Source organism: Mycothermus thermophilus (genome assembly GCF_041956435.1).
Source record: "Mycothermus thermophilus strain CBS 625.91 unplaced genomic scaffold VTJ04scaffold_5, whole genome shotgun sequence".
Taxonomy (NCBI): Eukaryota; Fungi; Ascomycota; class Sordariomycetes; order Sordariales; family Chaetomiaceae; genus Mycothermus; species Mycothermus thermophilus.
The window spans coordinates 803,340-820,564 of record NW_027191431.1 but is presented as its reverse complement, the minus strand read 5'-3'; the positions used below and the strand labels follow the sequence as shown (position 1 = coordinate 820,564).

Genomic DNA, 17,225 nt, shown 5'->3' with positions numbered 1-17,225 from the left:
ATGGAACCAAGCCTATGACCAGCACAAATGCACAAAAGCAACATGCCATCGAAGGTCTCATGCAGTAAGTTCCACCCCCGTACCTATGCGCCGGTGCTATGCTTGTAGAGTCCCTTTGTCATGAGTGTATCTCACTCCCACTATTATCGCCGCCCGCTCCCAGGTAAATCCGCGAAATGCATCTACCCATATCACGTTCTCTCTCCCGAAAGGTATAACACTGCCACCGCAACCACCAATCCTACCAGGCCCCAGGTCAACTCCCGCTTCAAAACCCACAGCACAAACCTCCATGCCCATCCCAGTACTTTCCTCCCCCAACTTTCCCTCGTGCGAACAACACCGCCGCTCCCCGTAGACCCGACCTAGCTCCCGGGGCGCAGATCGCAAACCTCGAACTCTAGGGACTTCGACTCATAGACGTGACCCTGTGGGTGGCCGGCTTCGGTGTACAGGTTGTCAACCGAGTGCTGGTGGAAAGTCTCGGTGCGCTGGCACGAAAGCAGATGCGGAAGTCCGGGCGGGTTGGTTAGACGGAAGATGCCCCATCTAGAGCAGGATGAACCATGTCAGCGGGAGTGGTTGACACAGTGATGATGAAGCAGAACGTCGGACTAAATATCACATCTGAAGGCAAGGGGATGAACTTACGAAGGTTCGAACTGCGGCGCGCAAACAATCGCTATGCTCTCGGGCATCATGACCTGGTATCCTGCCTGGGTGTGCAAATCTCGCGAGCTCATGAAGCATGTTTGGGTGGGATGCGTGTGGATCCAACCTATCACGATGAGGTCGTTTTCGATGCAGTAATCCAGCATCGCGGACTCGTTTTCCGTCTCGCACGTGTCTGGCGTGCACCGCTGCTCGGGAATGACCAAGTGAGAGATGAAGAGGGCGTTGTTGACTGTCGTACCACACAGCATGCCGCACATCTCGAGCCCGCGCCGTGTGTTTTCTGACGCGAGCTGCAAGAACCGTTGTCGCAGAGTACTGGGCAAAAAGACTGGACGGAGAGGTTCGCCATTCTCGAGATATGCAGCAGGGCGGAATGTGACCCGTTTGGCCGGTTGCTCGGAGGGGACTGTAAGGGACGATGCTGGGGGCTCTTGTCGGACGGGGCTGTAGTCGCGGGGCGGTGGACGGGATAGCGGTTCTTTGACCGGCACAGGAGGCGGCGTCCTAGGGTGTTCGAGGTCAAGAAACATGTCATCTGTCCGGGGTAATTGTGGTGGAGACCGGTCGATGTATCGTTCTTTCGGTGGGCGTGGTGGCTGCGGGCGGGAAATCTCAATGCGGTCGGACGGGGCCGGACCGCTCTCATACGGAAGGATTCTTGACTTGCTGATAGAAGGGTAACGGTAATGAGCAGGAGGCTTCGGTGTGATGTCAGCCTCCACATATCCCCTCTTATACTCCTCTGCTCGATCCAGCTGTCGTCTGGTTGCCTCCATTTGTCTTTGTAGCTCGGAGTCGTCGATGTACTGTTGCTGACTTTGTTTGTTTGACGCTTCGCCTTGTTCGTCTCGGTATGCTAAATTCTGCTTGACGTATTCGCCATCCCATATTCCGGCGGCACGCCGCCGCCTCCGGATTTCCTTCTTAGCGAGGTCCACGGCGAGATCTTGGTTGTCTCCAGCATCGAGGATGCTCGTTTCGGAGACGTAAGCCCATGACAGCGCAGGATCATTGGCGGCATGCTTGGCGTAAGAGGATGACGTCGAGATGACGGTGTTTCGTATTGACTCTCGTCTTGATGATGCGATCTTCTTCCACCGATCATAGGCTTCATCAATCTCAGGTCGCAGACTTTCGAGGGTTTCTATCACGCGGGGGATGCGTTTTTGGAGAGGACGGATGGCTTTCTTGGCCTCGGGCTCTTTTGCCTCGGGGTGCTTGGGGAGGAACTCGAGAACGAGTGTGGAATACCGAAAAAGGACGAGGTAGGCTTGGGGGAGGTTGCCTTCACGAAGGTATACTTGGCCCTATGCATTTCATGTGTAAGTAACCAGACTTTTTTTGTTCCATTCCATTCCTCAAGCCTTGGATGCGCGCACCTCATGATGGATGGTCTCAGCAGCACGAGCCCAGTACTTGAAGCCGATACGAGGATTCCAGTCAAACTGCTTGGCCTTGTCGGTGAGCTCCTTCGCGCTCATGGGCCGGCCGCCCAAAGCCCCGTCGGGGACGCTCATGATCATGGAGGCTCAAGATTATAATGGAGGTTTGGATGGAGATGGAGAGATCTTGGACGGGATCTACGGTGAGCTGCGCCAGCTGGCAACAATCACAAGGAGGGGTGAAGGTGGGGTTGATCGTCGATAGGGATATAGACCGAGGCACAGAAGGTAGGTTTAATGATGAAGATGATCTCGGGCGCAGAGTTGAGTCGCTACAGTGTCGCGCTGTGATTTCCCGTCGAGATGCGTGGGCGACCTGGGCAACGTTGAATGGTCGTTGGAGCTTGGAATGAACCCCACGATCCATCCACTGTCGCATGCTTGGAGACGGGACGGGAGGCCAGCATCATGGAACGATGCTCTGCTGCAGGCGGGACCTGACAAGGCCGCGGCAGCAAGGCAGGCGGGGCTGCTGAAACGGCGCATGCCCGGGCCCTGGGCGGATTGGTGGGGCCGGATCTGCTGCGGGTCCAGTCTGGGTCTCGAAGATTTGAAGCACGGACCATCCATCTTGGCAGTTTCCCGATCGGGTCGGGATGCCAAGACCCGACTTGATGCAGCCTTGGGCGTCGACAGTCGATGGAACATTTCAGCCCTGCAACATCAATTGGCACGCAGGCATGGCATTCTCGTTCACCAGCCTGATGTTTCTCTTGTTTCTCGTACGATGGTGAAACCATTTCTTGCATCAAAATGTGTCCATTCTAGTACTCCTATTCTACGCGTGTAGATAATTACACCGGCCGTCGACTTGCCTGTTCCAGAATTCTAAATTATCGCGCAGCCTTTGGTGCTGCATGCGCAGTGAGACTGCGCCTCTAAATCTTGCCTTCCGATCCCGGACCTCCATGATAGTCGCAATGCTATCGGGGAGCTGGGCTGCAGAAGGAAAGCAAAATCCCATCCCGCGAAAGCTGGGATTCTCTCACAACACAAGTTGCTCATTCGCCGAGAGTAGCCATTCGGGATTAATCGGGAACAACCACGTCGTGTCCCTGGTCTTTTCCTTGCTGCGAACCGCTCCCTGCCACGAGGCGGTCGGCCCGTGTTGCAACTATGTGTGCGGTTGGGGACGGGAGGTGGGAAAGGCGAGGCGGTAAGCGGACTGGAAGGCTGGCCAGGCCCAGATAGTGTACACGGTGGGAATTTCCTTCCCGAGCAGAGGATGGGAATTGTGAGAGGGAACGTGTATAATACCACGCCGAACGGCCTGGCTCTGTTTGACCTGCTCTTCTTCCTATCTCCATCCTGAGCCTGCTCCTTTCTATCACGACCCTTACCTGTGGCTCTGGCGTCAACGTAACCAAAAGTCAAAATGGCTTCTCATACAGGCTCTCACACAATCCCTAAGTCGAATCCTGCTCGGGGTACTTATTCCACTTTCCCAAGAGTAGCCCATTCTTGACCACTGACGGTTTTGCGTAGCCAGCCTCGAGGCGTCCCTGAGCTTCCTTCATTTCGACATGGGCCGTATCTCGATCCCCCAGGACATCTGCCTCCACAACATCCTCTGCCAATGTTTCAACAAGATCAAGGGCTTCTTCGCTCTCAACGACCCGTCTGATGTTCTTGCCGAGCCGCCCAGCCTCGACCGCATCCTGTCCTGCATCTTCGACACCACCTCACTTCTCTCCGTCACAGAGACCTCGGCCTCCTCTATGGACGACCACGATAAGGCGTGCCTCTTCGTCCAAGCCGTCGCTGGCATGGTCCTCTTCTTCCGCCGGATCGCCTCTGCATGCGCTGATACGTCCCTCTCGGCTTGCATCTTCGCTCGCGAGCTGCAGCTCTTCGCTGAGAGCGAGGAGCGCCGAGCCCTTCTAGATGGCATCACCGCCAGCCCCGTGCTGCACGGTCCATGCTACACCAAGGCTGTCCTGGCGGATTTCCTCGAGGAGGTCATCGACTATCCAACGGAGAGCACCAGCCTGTTGCCCGACACCACCATGCGCAACGACTTCCCGAGCGATCCTGCCGCATGGGTCAGCGATCGTCCATGCAAGCATATGGGCCTGCCGTGGGGATTCACAATCATGGCCCTGAACTGAGGCTGGAGTTGGTTAAACACGGGTCACCAGTTGGTTTGTAATAATAGTTATGAGAATCTCCAATCTGGGCAAGGCGGAAGCGACGGCGTTGGGGTATCCATTAGTGTTGTTCATCTATCGTATCAATTGACAATTGACCGGTCTTCAACCCTCTCATGCCTTTGCAGCCTGAGGAGCACCAGCAACAGCAGCCTGTGCGCTGGTCTGAACCTGGATAATCTCAGTCTTCTTCTTGTCAATCTTGGCTTGCACGTCCTTGATGTGCTTCTCCAACCGTGAACTGTCGTAGAAGTTAGCCATGTTTGTCGAACCAGGGACTCAGGGTGTATGCTCACATTTCCTTCTCAATAAACTCGAGGCGCCCGCTCACGGTGCTTTCCGCATCTGCCTTGTCCTGCTTCAAGAGCACAGGGCCGATAAGCTTGTAGACGACTTCGTCATCCTTGAGCTTGGCAAACTCCTAAACGAGGAGCATGTCAGTGAGTCCGTACTTGGCGTCTCTTAGTGTTCGTGGCCGACTACTTTCTGGACACCGAGGTTCTCTTGTTTTTGAGCCTCGAGCTTCTGCCTTGATGCAATGGCCTCTTGGAGATCTGTTGACGGTGTCAGGACGCGCTGTATTGCATGTGGGGGAGATGAGGTCAGGATACCTTGTTGAAGTTTGGTAAACTCCTCAGATAGAGTTTGAAGCTTGGTCTGGATGTCGGCCATGATCACGCAAAGAAGCTGGGATGAGAAGGGTGAATGGAGATGTTCTGATTCTTGTGCGGAATGCTAGTGTGGGCGGTTTAGAGCGGTTGGAGGAAACTTCGTGTATCCAGACGCCGTGCGGTTGAGCTTTGATCAAGAACCCTCTCTTCAAGTCACTCAAGCTTGGGTCTCTCTTGGCTGCAGTGATGAGCAGGATGGAGAAGGCGTCTGCGGAATCGATGGCCCGGCCAAGAATGACCGGAAATGTTAGTGAAATGGCTGATACCCCATACAAATCCTTAACATCCGCGGCAGGCCCCACTGAACCAGACATGTGGCGCCAGCCCCGCGCATCGTCCTGGACCGGCTGCTTCCTGGTCAACGGCAAACCACATTCGTCAGTTGATGTCGTCTGTCTCCTACCCTCGGATCCAAACAACCACAACCTCAACTTGGGCGCCTAACGCTCTTCTGGCGCCTCAAAATTGCCCTTACCTGAGAGATCTCAACAAACGAATTTCCCTGGGGCTCGGAATCGCACAAAACATACTCTCTGCGGCCCAAGGCCCCTCCGCCGGATCAAACCCTGACGTCGACCCGGATATCTCCCCATACCGCCCATCTCGCCCTCGGCCGAACGAGATCAATATCCCACTTGAACCCGTTCAACTGTCCGTCACAACCTCCATCGTCACGCTTCCTTTATCCCGCCACATTCCCCGACGTCATCCACCATGTCCAACACCGACTTCCTAGACCGCGCAATAAAACAGGTCCGGCTGGCCATCGACGCCGACAATGCCGGGCAGTACGAGAAGGCCTACCAGCTCTACTACCAGTCCCTCGAGCTCTTTCTGCTGGCGCTCAAATGGGAGAAAAACCCCAAATCCAAGGAGATGATCCGCGCCAAGACGGCCGAGTACATGGACCGCGCGGAGAAGCTCAAGGCACACCTTGCCGACCTCGAAGCAAAACGCAAAAAACCCGGCATGGTTGGGGCTAACGGCTCGACAACAACGGGCGGGACAGGCAAGGGCAAGGTGGCGGGCGAGGACGGCAACGGCGGGGACGGGCTCGACGAAGACAGCCGCAAGCTGCGAAGCGCGCTTGCCGGCGCTATCCTGCAGGAGAGGCCGAACGTCAGCTGGGATGACGTCGCTGGTCTGGAGGGCGCAAAGGAGGCTCTCAAAGAGGCGGTTTTGTTGCCCATCAAGTTCCCCCATCTGTTCCAGGGGAAGCGCCAGCCTTGGAAGGGTATTTTGCTCTACGGACCACCAGGCACGGGTAAGAGTTACCTGGCCAAGGCCGTCGCGACCGAGGCGAAGAGCACATTCTTTAGCGTGAGCAGTTCGGATTTGGTGAGCAAATGGATGGGTGAGAGCGAAAGGTGTGCATGTCCCGTCATCCCTTGGTTCTTTACATCCTGGGGACCGTTTACTGACATTCCTTTCCGTCATGCAGGTTAGTCCGACAACTCTTCGCCATGGCGCGCGAAAATAAACCATCCATTATCTTCATCGACGAAATCGACGCGTTGTGCGGACCAAGAGGCGAGGGCGAGTCCGAGGCCTCGCGCCGCATCAAGACCGAAATGCTCGTGCAGATGGACGGTGTCGGCAAAGACAGCAAGGGCGTGCTCATCCTCGGCGCGACCAACATCCCCTGGCAGCTGGACGCTGCCATCCGTCGCCGCTTCCAGCGCCGTGTGCACATCGGCTTGCCAGACCTCGCTGCTCGTACCACCATGTTCAAGCTCGCCGTCGGAGACACTGTCACGGCTCTGAAACCAGAAGACTACCGCGAACTTGCCAAAATTTCCGAAGGATACTCGGGCTCAGATATCAGCATCGTGGTCCAGGATGCGTTGATGCAGCCTGTGAGGAAGATCCAGCAGGCGACACACTTCAAGAAGGTACGTCTCTCTCCCCTGCCCTTCTGCTCAAATACCCCAGCAGAAAACATACTCATAAATTCACAGGTAATGGTGGACGGCAAACAAAAACTTACGCCCTGCTCCCCCGGCGACCCGGATGCTATTGAAATGACGTGGGAACAAGTGGCTTCGGATGAGTTGCTTGAGCCCGTCGTCGAGAAGAAGGATTTCATCCGCGCCCTTAAGGCCACCCGCCCCACAGTGTCGCAGGCCGACCTGGTGAAGAACGAGGAATGGACCAAGGAATTCGGCAGTGAAGGCGCGTGAGCTAAACATTGGAATCCGGTCGAGGTTTTGAACGATATGAATCAAGGGTCGCTCGAGTGGTATTGGCTGAGGTTTTGGCGGGTTTCTTCGTTTTGCCTAGGTACCTTGGTGGGCTGGCGTGCGGCGTTTTTTTCCTTGATGATGATGGGCTTCATGTTCAGTACCTAGCAGGTCTGCCCATGGCTTGTCGGATGTCACATATCATGACGGGGAACAGTGTATGGCTTCCCCCATTGAGAGGGGGCGTTTGGCATATTCTGGGAACGAGGGACGACTCTGGTTTCTCAATCCATATCAAATACCATGATCTCAAATTGATGACAACGCAAGCATAGCACATGGTTTACTCGTAGATCATTGTTCGATGGTCGAGAAGAGCAGCTTATATACCCATCATCCAATTTAAGCACCTCGGTATGATACACGTCCATACCCTGAGGCACCCTAGCTGACGTACTATCGACGACTCACTAGACGAGATGCTGTTTACCTTACAACCGCACTTCAGTGAACAAACCCTAGAACGCCGCCATGTTTGCCCATCCCCAGACCAAAAACTCCGAGAGTAGTAACAAGAACAAGACAAACAAGAAACTGAAGAGAAAGTTTCAACCAAGAGAGAAGTTGTTGGAGTGACCGATTACTCAGCCGCTTCCGACTTTCTCTTCTTCTTTTTCTTCTTCTCGCCATCGGCAGCAGCAGCATCGACCATTTCGACATCCTCGCCGCCGAGGCTCTTGCGCTTCTTGTCCTTCTTGTCTTTCTTGTCCTTCTTCTCTTCCTTATCCTTCTTTTCCTTCTTTTCCTTCTTCTCCTTCTTTGTCTCCTCAACCTTTCCGTTTTGAACAGGAGCCTCGTCAACGTCCATAGCATCGCCGTCTTCACCCTCATCATCCATCACGGCCTTGAGGGCCTTATTCATGGCGTCAATGTTCTTCATGGGCTTGGTGCCCTTGGCATACCACTCGAGGCGCTGCTCAAGTTGCTCGCGCATCACTTCACCATAGCGGCGCGTCGGCTTCTCAGAGAAACTGTCAATGCGAGAAGCAATGGAGCACTTGTTGGCGAGGTAGCGCGAGATGCGGCCCTTGACCTTGGGGCCGGCACGACCAATGAAGGAGCTCTGGTACAATAGACCGTACTTGGGGGTAGCACCCTTGGTCTTGAGGGCGCGGAAGAGAGCCTTCTCAGCGCCGAGGATCTGCAACGTCGACGCGGGGTACTTGGCGAGGTTGGTGAGCGAGCCGGCGTGAGAGATGAGGCGAGCAGCCACGGGTGTGCCGAGGATGACCTGCAGGTTTGGCGCCACAACACCCATCTTCTTGTCGAGAGACTCGTTCAGGAGGCGACGGTAGTCGGACATCTGGACCACGTTGGTGGCCAGCTCGTTGATAATGTCCAGATCGAACTTGCTGACGTCCTGGCCCATGGAAATCTTGGCGGCCTGGATGATGGCCTCCGCCTTGTCCTGGTCCTGGTTGAGGAGATTGGCAAGGTCGTCAAGGCTCTCGTCGGTGATGGTGTTCTTGTTGCCAATGGCGAGCACAAGCTTGCAATAGGTGTAATTGTCGGAAACGATGCGGATCAGCTCGGGGAAGTGCCAGCCATACCACTCCCTCACGCGCATGGCAGCCTGGTTGATGGCCTTATCAAGGGCGTCCATCGTGGCGATGCCCTGGATGATGTGGTTGTCGTTCTTGTGGGCACTGAACTTGACCTTGGCGCGGGAGTAGGCGTGGCCGAGACCCAACTGAGCACGGCCAATATCTCCTTCTTGCAGGCCCTTGAGCAACTTGTTGGCATGAAGACGGATGCCACGGAGGAGCGCCGCCACAACCTCGGACGTATCGGCGGCTTCGCATTGCACACCCGGGAAGGCGGCGCTGATCTCACCCGCTAACCGCTTGTCGAAAACTCCCAACACGATCTTGCTCTTCTTCCCACTCGTCTGCGGCAGGTTGAGCTCAAGGGTATTCTTGAGATGGTCGGGCATGATGCCCTCAGAGATCATGTTGATAGCCTCGAGACCATGGGCGGCGGATCTGCATGAGAGTAAGTCAACATGATCCAATCCTAACACCGATGGCTGGATCAAAGGAGATGGCCAGAGCTGGGTACATACGTCCAGGGATTGAAACTGCGGAGCTGCACCATCTTGCCAAACTTATCGAGAGTCTTCATGGCCTCCTTGACCTCGGGCAGCTCCAAACCGACAGTGTCGGCCTGGTGCACAACCTCGAAGATCGAGAAGCCGACGGCGCTCTCGAAGAGCAAGTAGTTGACGACCACCATTTTGGATGAGTCGGAATCGAATAGGGTAAGAAATCGACAATTGGGTCCAATCCGAAGTGCGCTGGCGGCGTGCCAACCGTGCGCGGCTTGTCAATGGCCTCAGAAGGAGCGAGGCTGTCGACGATTCGATTGTTGTTGTGCTCAAACAACTTCGCGATGGACACGGCCAAACAATTCTCTGCGGCAGGAAGTTTGGAAATTTTTGCGACCAGAGAGCTCTCTGGGTGGGGTCCGCGTTCCTACTGTTTTCGGTTTGGCGTGGCTTGGCACTGCCATCGATGCCAAGAAACACAGACAATTGGCAAACCCCACTCCCGCAACTGGCAGCCAACTGTCGCTGAACCCTCAAGATCTCTCTGCCTGGCGTTCTGCCTTTCTGTTTCTTTTGCCTCTCTCCTCCGCCATCTGCTCCCTCACCACAGCACGGACCACCGGCCGGCGGGCTGTGGGGATCGGATGCTGCTCCGGTTTCTCCTCCGCCCCGCCCCTCCTTCGGCATCCGACCAAAGAGCAGGCCTCTTGCCTGGCCGCCGTACTCCTCAAGTTGTGTGGGCGTTCCCTTCTCAGCCCCACCATTCATTCCCTGCCTTTGTCGTCTGTTGTAACGCAGATGGAGACGGTCTGGCCCGTTTCCCCACGGTTCGACTGATCGAGGGGTCTGTCGGAATCCAACCAATGCCGGTGCCCCTCGGGGGCGCTTCTTGCCGTGCATCCGTCTTGACATTACGCATCCGTATGCACAGGTTCTACGCTAAACTTGGAGGCTTTCATGTTGGAAGGAAGTGGACGAATCCCTTGTGCTGCAAAATACACTGAGTCTACACAGGAGTTCTAAGTCGTCCGCCCCAACGTCTGCTGCCTGTCAAGGAAGTTGACTCATCGCAATTGGGCCAGATGAAGTCATGAACACTTCCACTTCGACTCAGATCTCTCCCGTAGCTCACATCAATCAAGCACTCACTCATTTTCGCCGATGTTTGTCACTCAGATCAGTGTGCTACCGAAAGTGATGATTACTATCATGTGGTCTGCTGTTGACTCTTAACGGGTGTTTTGCTTTGCGCTTATGCCATTTCTGTGCTGACCAAGGTCCCGCTGGGGATGAGGCCTCACAACCCTTCCCTGGTTCGGCAACCCACCAACCTATGCAGGATCGCTGATGCCCCGCTCTTTGCGTCGAGTTCGCAATCGCACCTCGACAAATCCCCTCGTTCCAACCCATCGCAGACTCGGCCTAGAACGACCTGGGGCACAAAAGATGTCCTGATGCTCTTGAAACACGCTCATCTTGCGAAAAGTGTTGAGATGCGGTTCTGGCAGTTCCATGTTGCTCTCGACCTAACGGACCCCCCGATGCGGTGTAATTGGAGGTTCATCAATGGAACAGTAAAAGGACCCAATCATCGCTCGGGGATGTCCTCGAAGCGTCGAGTGCAGTAGGTGCCGTTGCACCCTGTCAATCAGCCGTACGTACCGTGCTGGGCAAGGCAACACATGCCCCTGGGACCTCACGCGCAGCTGCGATGAGCATCCCCTTGCAGCCTTGTCACCTTGTCGCAGACTCATCATCCTTCCCTCCCCAACTCTACGTCATAAAACCTCTCGTCGTGTGTGCCATGGCGCGATGGCTGTGTCGCTGCACTCGAAGCCTCGCTTCCGGTGCCACTCGAGTCCGTCAATGTCTAGGTCTCGGTGCTGGTGATGCATGGTTACACGGCTGCCGGACTCAACATCCGGGTCTAGATCACCACTTCTATCCACGCCAGAGCTCGCGAGGCCTCTCGGTTTATAAGCTCTCTTATCACCAGGTTGTTATTTGACACTCCTCGGGACTCTACGCATGCCATCTTCAATACAACATTGGCAGCCATGATTCCACCCATGAACGACCCGACGTGGATCACGGACAGCATGGAGACGAGGGCGGCGGACGACGTTGGAGGGGGAAAACAACATGGAGCTGAGAGTGGTCTTGCAACTCACACCCACGCAACGAATGAGATCGCTTCCCCGGGGTTTGGGAAGAACGTCATTACCGGCCTTCCGAGCGAGCTAACGCCTGACAATGAGTTGGTCAGGGAGTCTTGGATCTCATTTTCATCGGCGTCGACCAGCAGAACCTCTGCGGCTCCCAGTCTCTTCTCTCGAGCATCAACGGCCTCCGCCATGACCGGATATTCTGCGCGCCAGTCCTTTCTGGAAGATCCCATCGCCGAAGTTAATGAGGTGTGCCCTAACGATGGAGAAAGCGGCTGTTCGTCGAACCCTGTCTACTTCTGCACGTTTTGCAACGACCGCTTTGACGACAAAACGGACTGGAAGCTACATGAGTTCGAGTTTCATGACCGGCCCGAGCGACAGGCGTGCATGGTATGCAGGGCCACGTTCCACCGCAAGGTGGACTTGAGCGAGCATCTCCAAGCCGAGCATGGTCAACCCTTTCGCGCACTGAACCACGCTGTTTGCTTCGCACCCATTCGCAGCGCATGGGGATGCGGCTTTTGTGCAGCACCATTCCGCTCCCGGACCGACTTTCTTGAACACATCGGCAACCACTACGAGGAAGGAAAAGGGCCATCCGAATGGCAACACACCCGCGTCATCGAGGGTTTACTTGCGCAGCCTAAAGTGGCGCCGGCTTGGAAGGCCTTGGTCAGCAGCGAAGAACAGAAACAGGGAACCAGGTTGCGCTTTCAATGGGAAGCAGAGGCCACAGGTCGAACAAGCGGACCGCAATTCAGCCGGGTCGATGAGCTCACATCCTTGCAGGATTACCTCGAATTCTTCGGCGAGGGATTGAGGACTGCGGAAGAAGTCGCTGTCGTGGCCTACCGCAGTGCCCAAATCAGAGTCGAACGTGATGTTAGCGATCTCATCGGCCAATTGAACCTGCGAAGGCCGGAACGAGAATCTTCCATGTTCCCCGCGGCCGAGGGCCTGGGTATCCAGCAACTGTCTGCTTTGACAGGAGAGGGCGATGGTGTTCGTTCTCCCGTTGTACCCGTCTCCGGGCCATCCCAACCCCAGGTGACGAGCCCGCGGGTAGATGCCTCCAATCTTCCAGCGACCCCAAGGCCACCTACTCCAGTTCCCTCGTCGCCGGCGCCCTTCTCCCAAAGATTTGCGAGGTCCACTGAGTTTCCGAGAGCGATGACGCCGCCCGTAGCAAGGCGGGCTGGCACACCAAGTCCACCCCTTCCACCGGGATCTAATCCCTTGCGCCGTGTTGATAGTGCTCGCGACCTCGTCATGAAGCAAGGTGCATCTCCAAAGCAGTCTGGAGTGGATGCGGGTCCTCTGCGGTTGCGGGTGCAATCTCCCCGGCTATCTCCCGGGGCTGCGACTCCCCCTCTCAGGTCCAGTTCTCTTCCTCGGGTGGCTAGGGGGCTGGAAGTGTCACCAAGGGCCTCCTCTCGACGACCTCTTGGCGCTGTGTTTTCCGCCGAGGCGACGGTACGGTCGCACACCAGCTCCAGCACTCTTTCGACACGTACCGGGGACGGGTCCCAGCGACAGGATTGCGACAGCGTTGGTGAGCTGCTGTCGGACGACAGCCTTTCGGAACCAGACTTTTGCCTTGAGTCCGAACGGGTCCCGAGCACAGCCCAAGCCTGGATGAGAGCCTTCCATCAGAGCACTACACGTGGCATGGAGAAACTCTGGGTTAGGTACAACCGTGAGTGGGACGCAATGATCCGCCAGTGTGCTGGAGGGAGGCCGGGGAACGCAGGACAGCAAAGTCAAAACTCTACTGGACGGACTCGAAGGGGCACCGCCCACCTCGCGCCAAACAATGCAGGTCTGCGGCCGCAGGGCGGTCCATTTGGTAACGATGAAGAAGATGATGACGACGAGGGAGATGTGTATCGCCCGCCCTCCTCGCAATCGAAACGCAGCCCCGATGGTGTCAAGAGGTTTGCGTGCCCGTTCCGAAAGCATGATCCAGCTACGTACAACATTCATGACCACGAGGTCTGTGCTGTCCGTTCTTGGACGACGATCTCTAGGTTGAAGTATGTCCCTTCTCCTGTTTTTGTACTGGGACCTTCTGCTAACGACTGTCTAGGGAGCATTTGTATCGCCGCCATTACAAGGCCCACTGCCAGAGATGCAAACGCGTGTTTTCGGATTCCAAGGAATTGGCCGATCACGAGATGTCTGTGGTTAGCTGTGAGGTTATCAATGTGATGCCTCCTGGCGATATCTCAGCAGAGCAGGAGAAAGCGCTGAAATCGAGGAAGCATACGACTCGTCGACAGTCGGACGAAGAGAAGTGGAGAGACATTTACCGTTTGCTGTTTCCAGATGAGGAGGTTCCTTCACCATGTAAGTGATCCCCGCCCGTGCATTATGTAAGGTAGTCTACATCTGCTAACACAAACAAGACCCCGAGCCTGCTGAAGATCTGGTCTCGACTGGCTCCGAGACACACATCAACCTCAACTTCCAGCACTTCTTGCTGACGGAGATGCCAAACCTCTTCACCAAGACGGTGTCAGAACACAATCTACAGGCCCATCTGCCCATGCCCCTGATCCGGACGCTCATGGAAGAAGCACTCCAAAAGGCATTCCAAGCTTGGGAGAGCCGTGGCAGCGAACTACCCCGGCGCGCGGCCTCGGACGCTTCGCTGAGCATTCTCTCCGAAGCGCCCTCGGCCCCGCTGAGTTACAACAGCCTCGAGCCCCGGTCGACTCCTGCATATCAATCCCCTCTCGCCGCCCCTGTGACCAGTACTGGGGGCTTGAACCCGGTTGGGGGCTACACTCAAACCGCGCATCATCATCATCAGCATCATCAACAACATCATCATCATCACTTCAGCAACCTGAACTTCGTGCCAGACCTGGGCCCGCACACAACACATTCCGACGATTCCGGCTTTTCCGAGGCGGGCCTGTTTGTCACCGCCGCCGCGGCGCCAGTGAGTTTCAATGCCTTTGCGGCGCACTACGGTGCCGAGCGGGAGTGGCAGACTGGGTTTGGAGAAATGGACGCCGGGGGCTTCGAGACGGATATGCACTTGGGTGGAGGGTTCCGGGGATTTCGCGGCGGATAATAGTCGGAGGGATTGAACGCGGTTTGTTTGTCATAGATGGGGTCGGGAGAGGACATATGGACTGGTGGGGTGTCCGATTCTCTCGGTTCGAAGACCAGGCAGGGATGCCAAGCGTGATCTGTAGGGTTGATTGACAACTTAGAAGGGCACATGTGTTCGTTACCAGCAATATCCTGATGCCAGCCGGTCCTGCATCAAGGATACGTATTTTGGTATGGGTATGATATGAGGTCCATGAGATGATGACTTCCTTATCTAGAGCTATAGCAGCATGAATAGATCCCTTTGCCATCTTAGCATATAGCATATGCCTTTCCCATCTCGAGTGTCTATCATGTATTCTTCATAAATGTTCTGGTGCCTCTGCCAATGAAATGGTTGATGAAAGCCACTGCCAACTCACATTGCATGACTTAGTCAAGACTCGGCTTCCACAAAGGAGTATCACCTCTGTAAAGACATAAACTACATCTGTTGTTGTATCGAGGAACTGAACGATTAAAGACAATGGTCTATTATGTGCCAGTACGTCCGCAAAAGGAGTGACCTAACCCTAACAGTCCTAAGACAACAAGCTGACCCCAACCAATCACTGATATTATCCAAGCCGGAGTAGTGGTACCTTTCCAAAACAACCTTATCCCACTATTGACCATTGACCATCCCTCCACTCATCAAGTCCAGCTCTTAGCAAAAAGGAAGAAGAGGCTCAATCCACAATTTTAGTGCTTGGCCACACCGTTCTGGACGCAGTACGGGATGCCGTTCAGGTATGCGCAGTGCGAGTCCTTGGGGCACCATCCGACGAACCGCTCGACGTTGGTCACGTCGCAGACCTGGATTCCGCCCCAGCCCAAGCAGTCATACCGGCCTGGCGTGGGGCAGGAGTCGCCGGGCTTGAGGCCACCACGGCCACCGGCGCCGGCTTCGGCTTCGCGCTTGGAGCCCTTGGGGGCCGGGTTGTTGGTGCAGAAGGGCAGCTCGAAGCCGTTCTGCGGCAGGTAGTTGCACGAGGTGCCGTTGGGGCACGGGCCGACCTCCACCCAGTTGTTCGTCACGTCGCAGATCTCGATGCCCTTCTTGTCGGATGAGCAGCGATAGGTGCCGAACTCGCAGGTGGGAGGAGGGGGAGGGACGGCGGCGACGGCGGTGATGAGAGCGGCGGCAGCGATGATGTACTTCATTTTGAATAGTATGGTGTTGATGTTGGTTCTCAGAGAACGTGTGTTGGTGTTGTTGTAGCGATAGACGGGCACTGGACTAGTGCTGAAGCAGATGATAGAAGACTGTCGATTGTTGTAATGCTGTTGTGATGAGGATGAGCAGATGGGACTTGAGGAGGTGAGGTTGGGACCTTTTTATAGACATATGCCCTCGCTCTGGCCTACTCGTTCTCGTTCAAGCTCATCTCGCCGCAGAGTATCTTCATCCATGATCACGAGTCTTCTCAGCATTGGCTTTGATAGGCACAGCCGCTGACTATGCCGTCACCAGAATGTCTTCCATAGGTTGGGGGCCTGACCGTTGACGGCTCGGGCAATTGCCGCACCTCGCGACTCGAGTCAACCCGAAGCTGGGCCCATCCTGGCCGGTCATTCAGCAAGCAACGTGAGCCCCAACTGGGCAATGTTACTAAGAAAAGCTCGACACGAGGCGATCTTGGATAGAACATTCCGCGGAGGGACCCGGTGGGACAAAGGGCTCAGCGTCTACTCAGCTCTCGCCTGGAAGCCCTAGTTCCGACCCAACTTAGAATCTCACCGTCGCCGACTCGTGTCAGCGATGTCTTACTCTCTTCCCCGCATCTTGGCTCCCGGATCCTGGGTTCGCCGATGTTAACAAGGCTGGGATGAGTTCTCCGAAGATCTCGTGTCTCTGTCTAACTTGACAGGCGATCCCCATCCCAAGTCCGCTAGCAACACTCCGCCCTTTTAGCGAACAACAACACCACAACACGAGCGTCACTTGTACAACGTCCCTGCTCATGACCATCACCAGATTGTTTCTCAGCCCACTAGAGTCGTTGGAATACGAGCAAGTCAGGTCTTCAGATGCATACTGTACATCTGACTACGTAACAGGGTACCATGTCAAAATGTCACCCTGCGCCTCCCCCCATATATTTAGCGTCCGCCGGGCCGTCCAAGCTATTGGGCCCGAGCCCCACATTTCGGGAGACGGCCGACCAACGGGACAGGGGATCCACCGAGCCCGCTTTCTTTAAACCACAACCCGGAGCTTGGTGGTGCGGGTGAGGCTTTGTCTTTTCCGACGCCCAGCCAATGACAAGACCGGGCTGATACGTCATCGTTGAGTGTGTTGCCGCCCGAACCGGGCCGGATATGGTCACAGCCGCTGAAATTCTGACATAAAGTAAGTTGCTGAGCGATGACTTGGCTTTGTCAGACGAAAACATACACGTCTCCTTGTTCGGTGTTGGAGGCGTTTCCGAGGATGAATAATAGAGACATTGTGATGGATAACTACTACATTGACTCGGACTCTCCAAGTTTAGGAGAGCTCAGAGCGAGGTTTCAACGTCATTGAAGCCGAGTCGGCCAGTTGTCATAAACTTTCTCGAGACAAAACTAGTTAGCATCGAAGAAAAGCAAAGCAAAACAAAGATTTCCTCTACTCTTTCAGAACCACGTTTCGTCAACCGCAACCAGGCCTGGAGCGCTCCGCTTCGATTCCTGGGGGAACTATAGGGATGAGTCACGTTCTAACAGGGTTACAATGAGAGAAGACAAACACATGGG

General features: G+C 55.4%; 9 protein-coding genes across 9 annotated transcripts; 4 read left to right on the top strand and 5 right to left on the bottom strand.

The window, feature by feature from the left end:
* Positions 1–27: 27 nt before the first annotated feature.
* VTJ04DRAFT_7332 (uncharacterized protein) lies at positions 28–358 on the top strand (the record flags this gene model as incomplete). The annotated part of the gene is made up of 2 exons (XM_069365648.1): positions 28–64; positions 126–358. 2 exons carry the CDS (start codon positions 28–30, stop codon positions 356–358), a joined length of 270 nt encoding a protein of 89 aa, XP_069216661.1.
* Positions 359–365: 7 nt separating this feature from the next.
* On the bottom strand, positions 366–2,198 carry VTJ04DRAFT_7331 (uncharacterized protein; the record flags this gene model as incomplete). The annotated part of the gene is made up of 3 exons (XM_069365647.1): positions 366–549; positions 652–1,982; positions 2,055–2,198. 3 exons carry the CDS (start codon positions 2,196–2,198, stop codon positions 366–368), a joined length of 1,659 nt encoding a protein of 552 aa, XP_069216660.1.
* A 153-nt stretch (positions 2,199–2,351) lies between these two features.
* VTJ04DRAFT_7330 (uncharacterized protein) lies at positions 2,352–2,687 on the bottom strand (the record flags this gene model as incomplete). The annotated part of the gene is made up of 1 exon (XM_069365646.1): positions 2,352–2,687. One exon carries the CDS (start codon positions 2,685–2,687, stop codon positions 2,352–2,354), a length of 336 nt encoding a protein of 111 aa, XP_069216659.1.
* Positions 2,688–3,492: 805 nt separating this feature from the next.
* On the top strand, positions 3,493–4,225 carry VTJ04DRAFT_7329 (uncharacterized protein; the record flags this gene model as incomplete). Its single annotated transcript, XM_069365644.1, has 2 exons — positions 3,493–3,544; positions 3,603–4,225. 2 exons carry the CDS (start codon positions 3,493–3,495, stop codon positions 4,223–4,225), a joined length of 675 nt encoding a protein of 224 aa, XP_069216658.1.
* A 153-nt stretch (positions 4,226–4,378) lies between these two features.
* Positions 4,379–4,936, bottom strand: VTJ04DRAFT_7328 (uncharacterized protein; the record flags this gene model as incomplete). The annotated part of the gene is made up of 4 exons (XM_069365643.1): positions 4,379–4,505; positions 4,561–4,685; positions 4,748–4,818; positions 4,876–4,936. The coding sequence occupies 4 exons, from the start codon at positions 4,934–4,936 to the stop codon at positions 4,379–4,381; spliced, it is 384 nt and encodes a 127-aa protein (XP_069216657.1).
* Positions 4,937–5,649: 713 nt separating this feature from the next.
* VTJ04DRAFT_7327 (uncharacterized protein) lies at positions 5,650–7,115 on the top strand (the record flags this gene model as incomplete). The annotated part of the gene is made up of 3 exons (XM_069365642.1): positions 5,650–6,302; positions 6,377–6,827; positions 6,894–7,115. The coding sequence occupies 3 exons, from the start codon at positions 5,650–5,652 to the stop codon at positions 7,113–7,115; spliced, it is 1,326 nt and encodes a 441-aa protein (XP_069216656.1).
* A 640-nt stretch (positions 7,116–7,755) lies between these two features.
* VTJ04DRAFT_7326 (uncharacterized protein) lies at positions 7,756–9,407 on the bottom strand (the record flags this gene model as incomplete). Its single annotated transcript, XM_069365641.1, has 2 exons — positions 7,756–9,157; positions 9,238–9,407. 2 exons carry the CDS (start codon positions 9,405–9,407, stop codon positions 7,756–7,758), a joined length of 1,572 nt encoding a protein of 523 aa, XP_069216655.1.
* Positions 9,408–11,276: 1,869 nt separating this feature from the next.
* Positions 11,277–14,466, top strand: VTJ04DRAFT_7325 (uncharacterized protein; the record flags this gene model as incomplete). The annotated part of the gene is made up of 3 exons (XM_069365640.1): positions 11,277–13,420; positions 13,474–13,733; positions 13,793–14,466. 3 exons carry the CDS (start codon positions 11,277–11,279, stop codon positions 14,464–14,466), a joined length of 3,078 nt encoding a protein of 1,025 aa, XP_069216654.1.
* A 722-nt stretch (positions 14,467–15,188) lies between these two features.
* VTJ04DRAFT_7324 (uncharacterized protein) lies at positions 15,189–15,650 on the bottom strand (the record flags this gene model as incomplete). Its single annotated transcript, XM_069365639.1, has 1 exon — positions 15,189–15,650. The coding sequence occupies one exon, from the start codon at positions 15,648–15,650 to the stop codon at positions 15,189–15,191; it is 462 nt and encodes a 153-aa protein (XP_069216653.1).
* Positions 15,651–17,225: the final 1,575 nt, after the last annotated feature.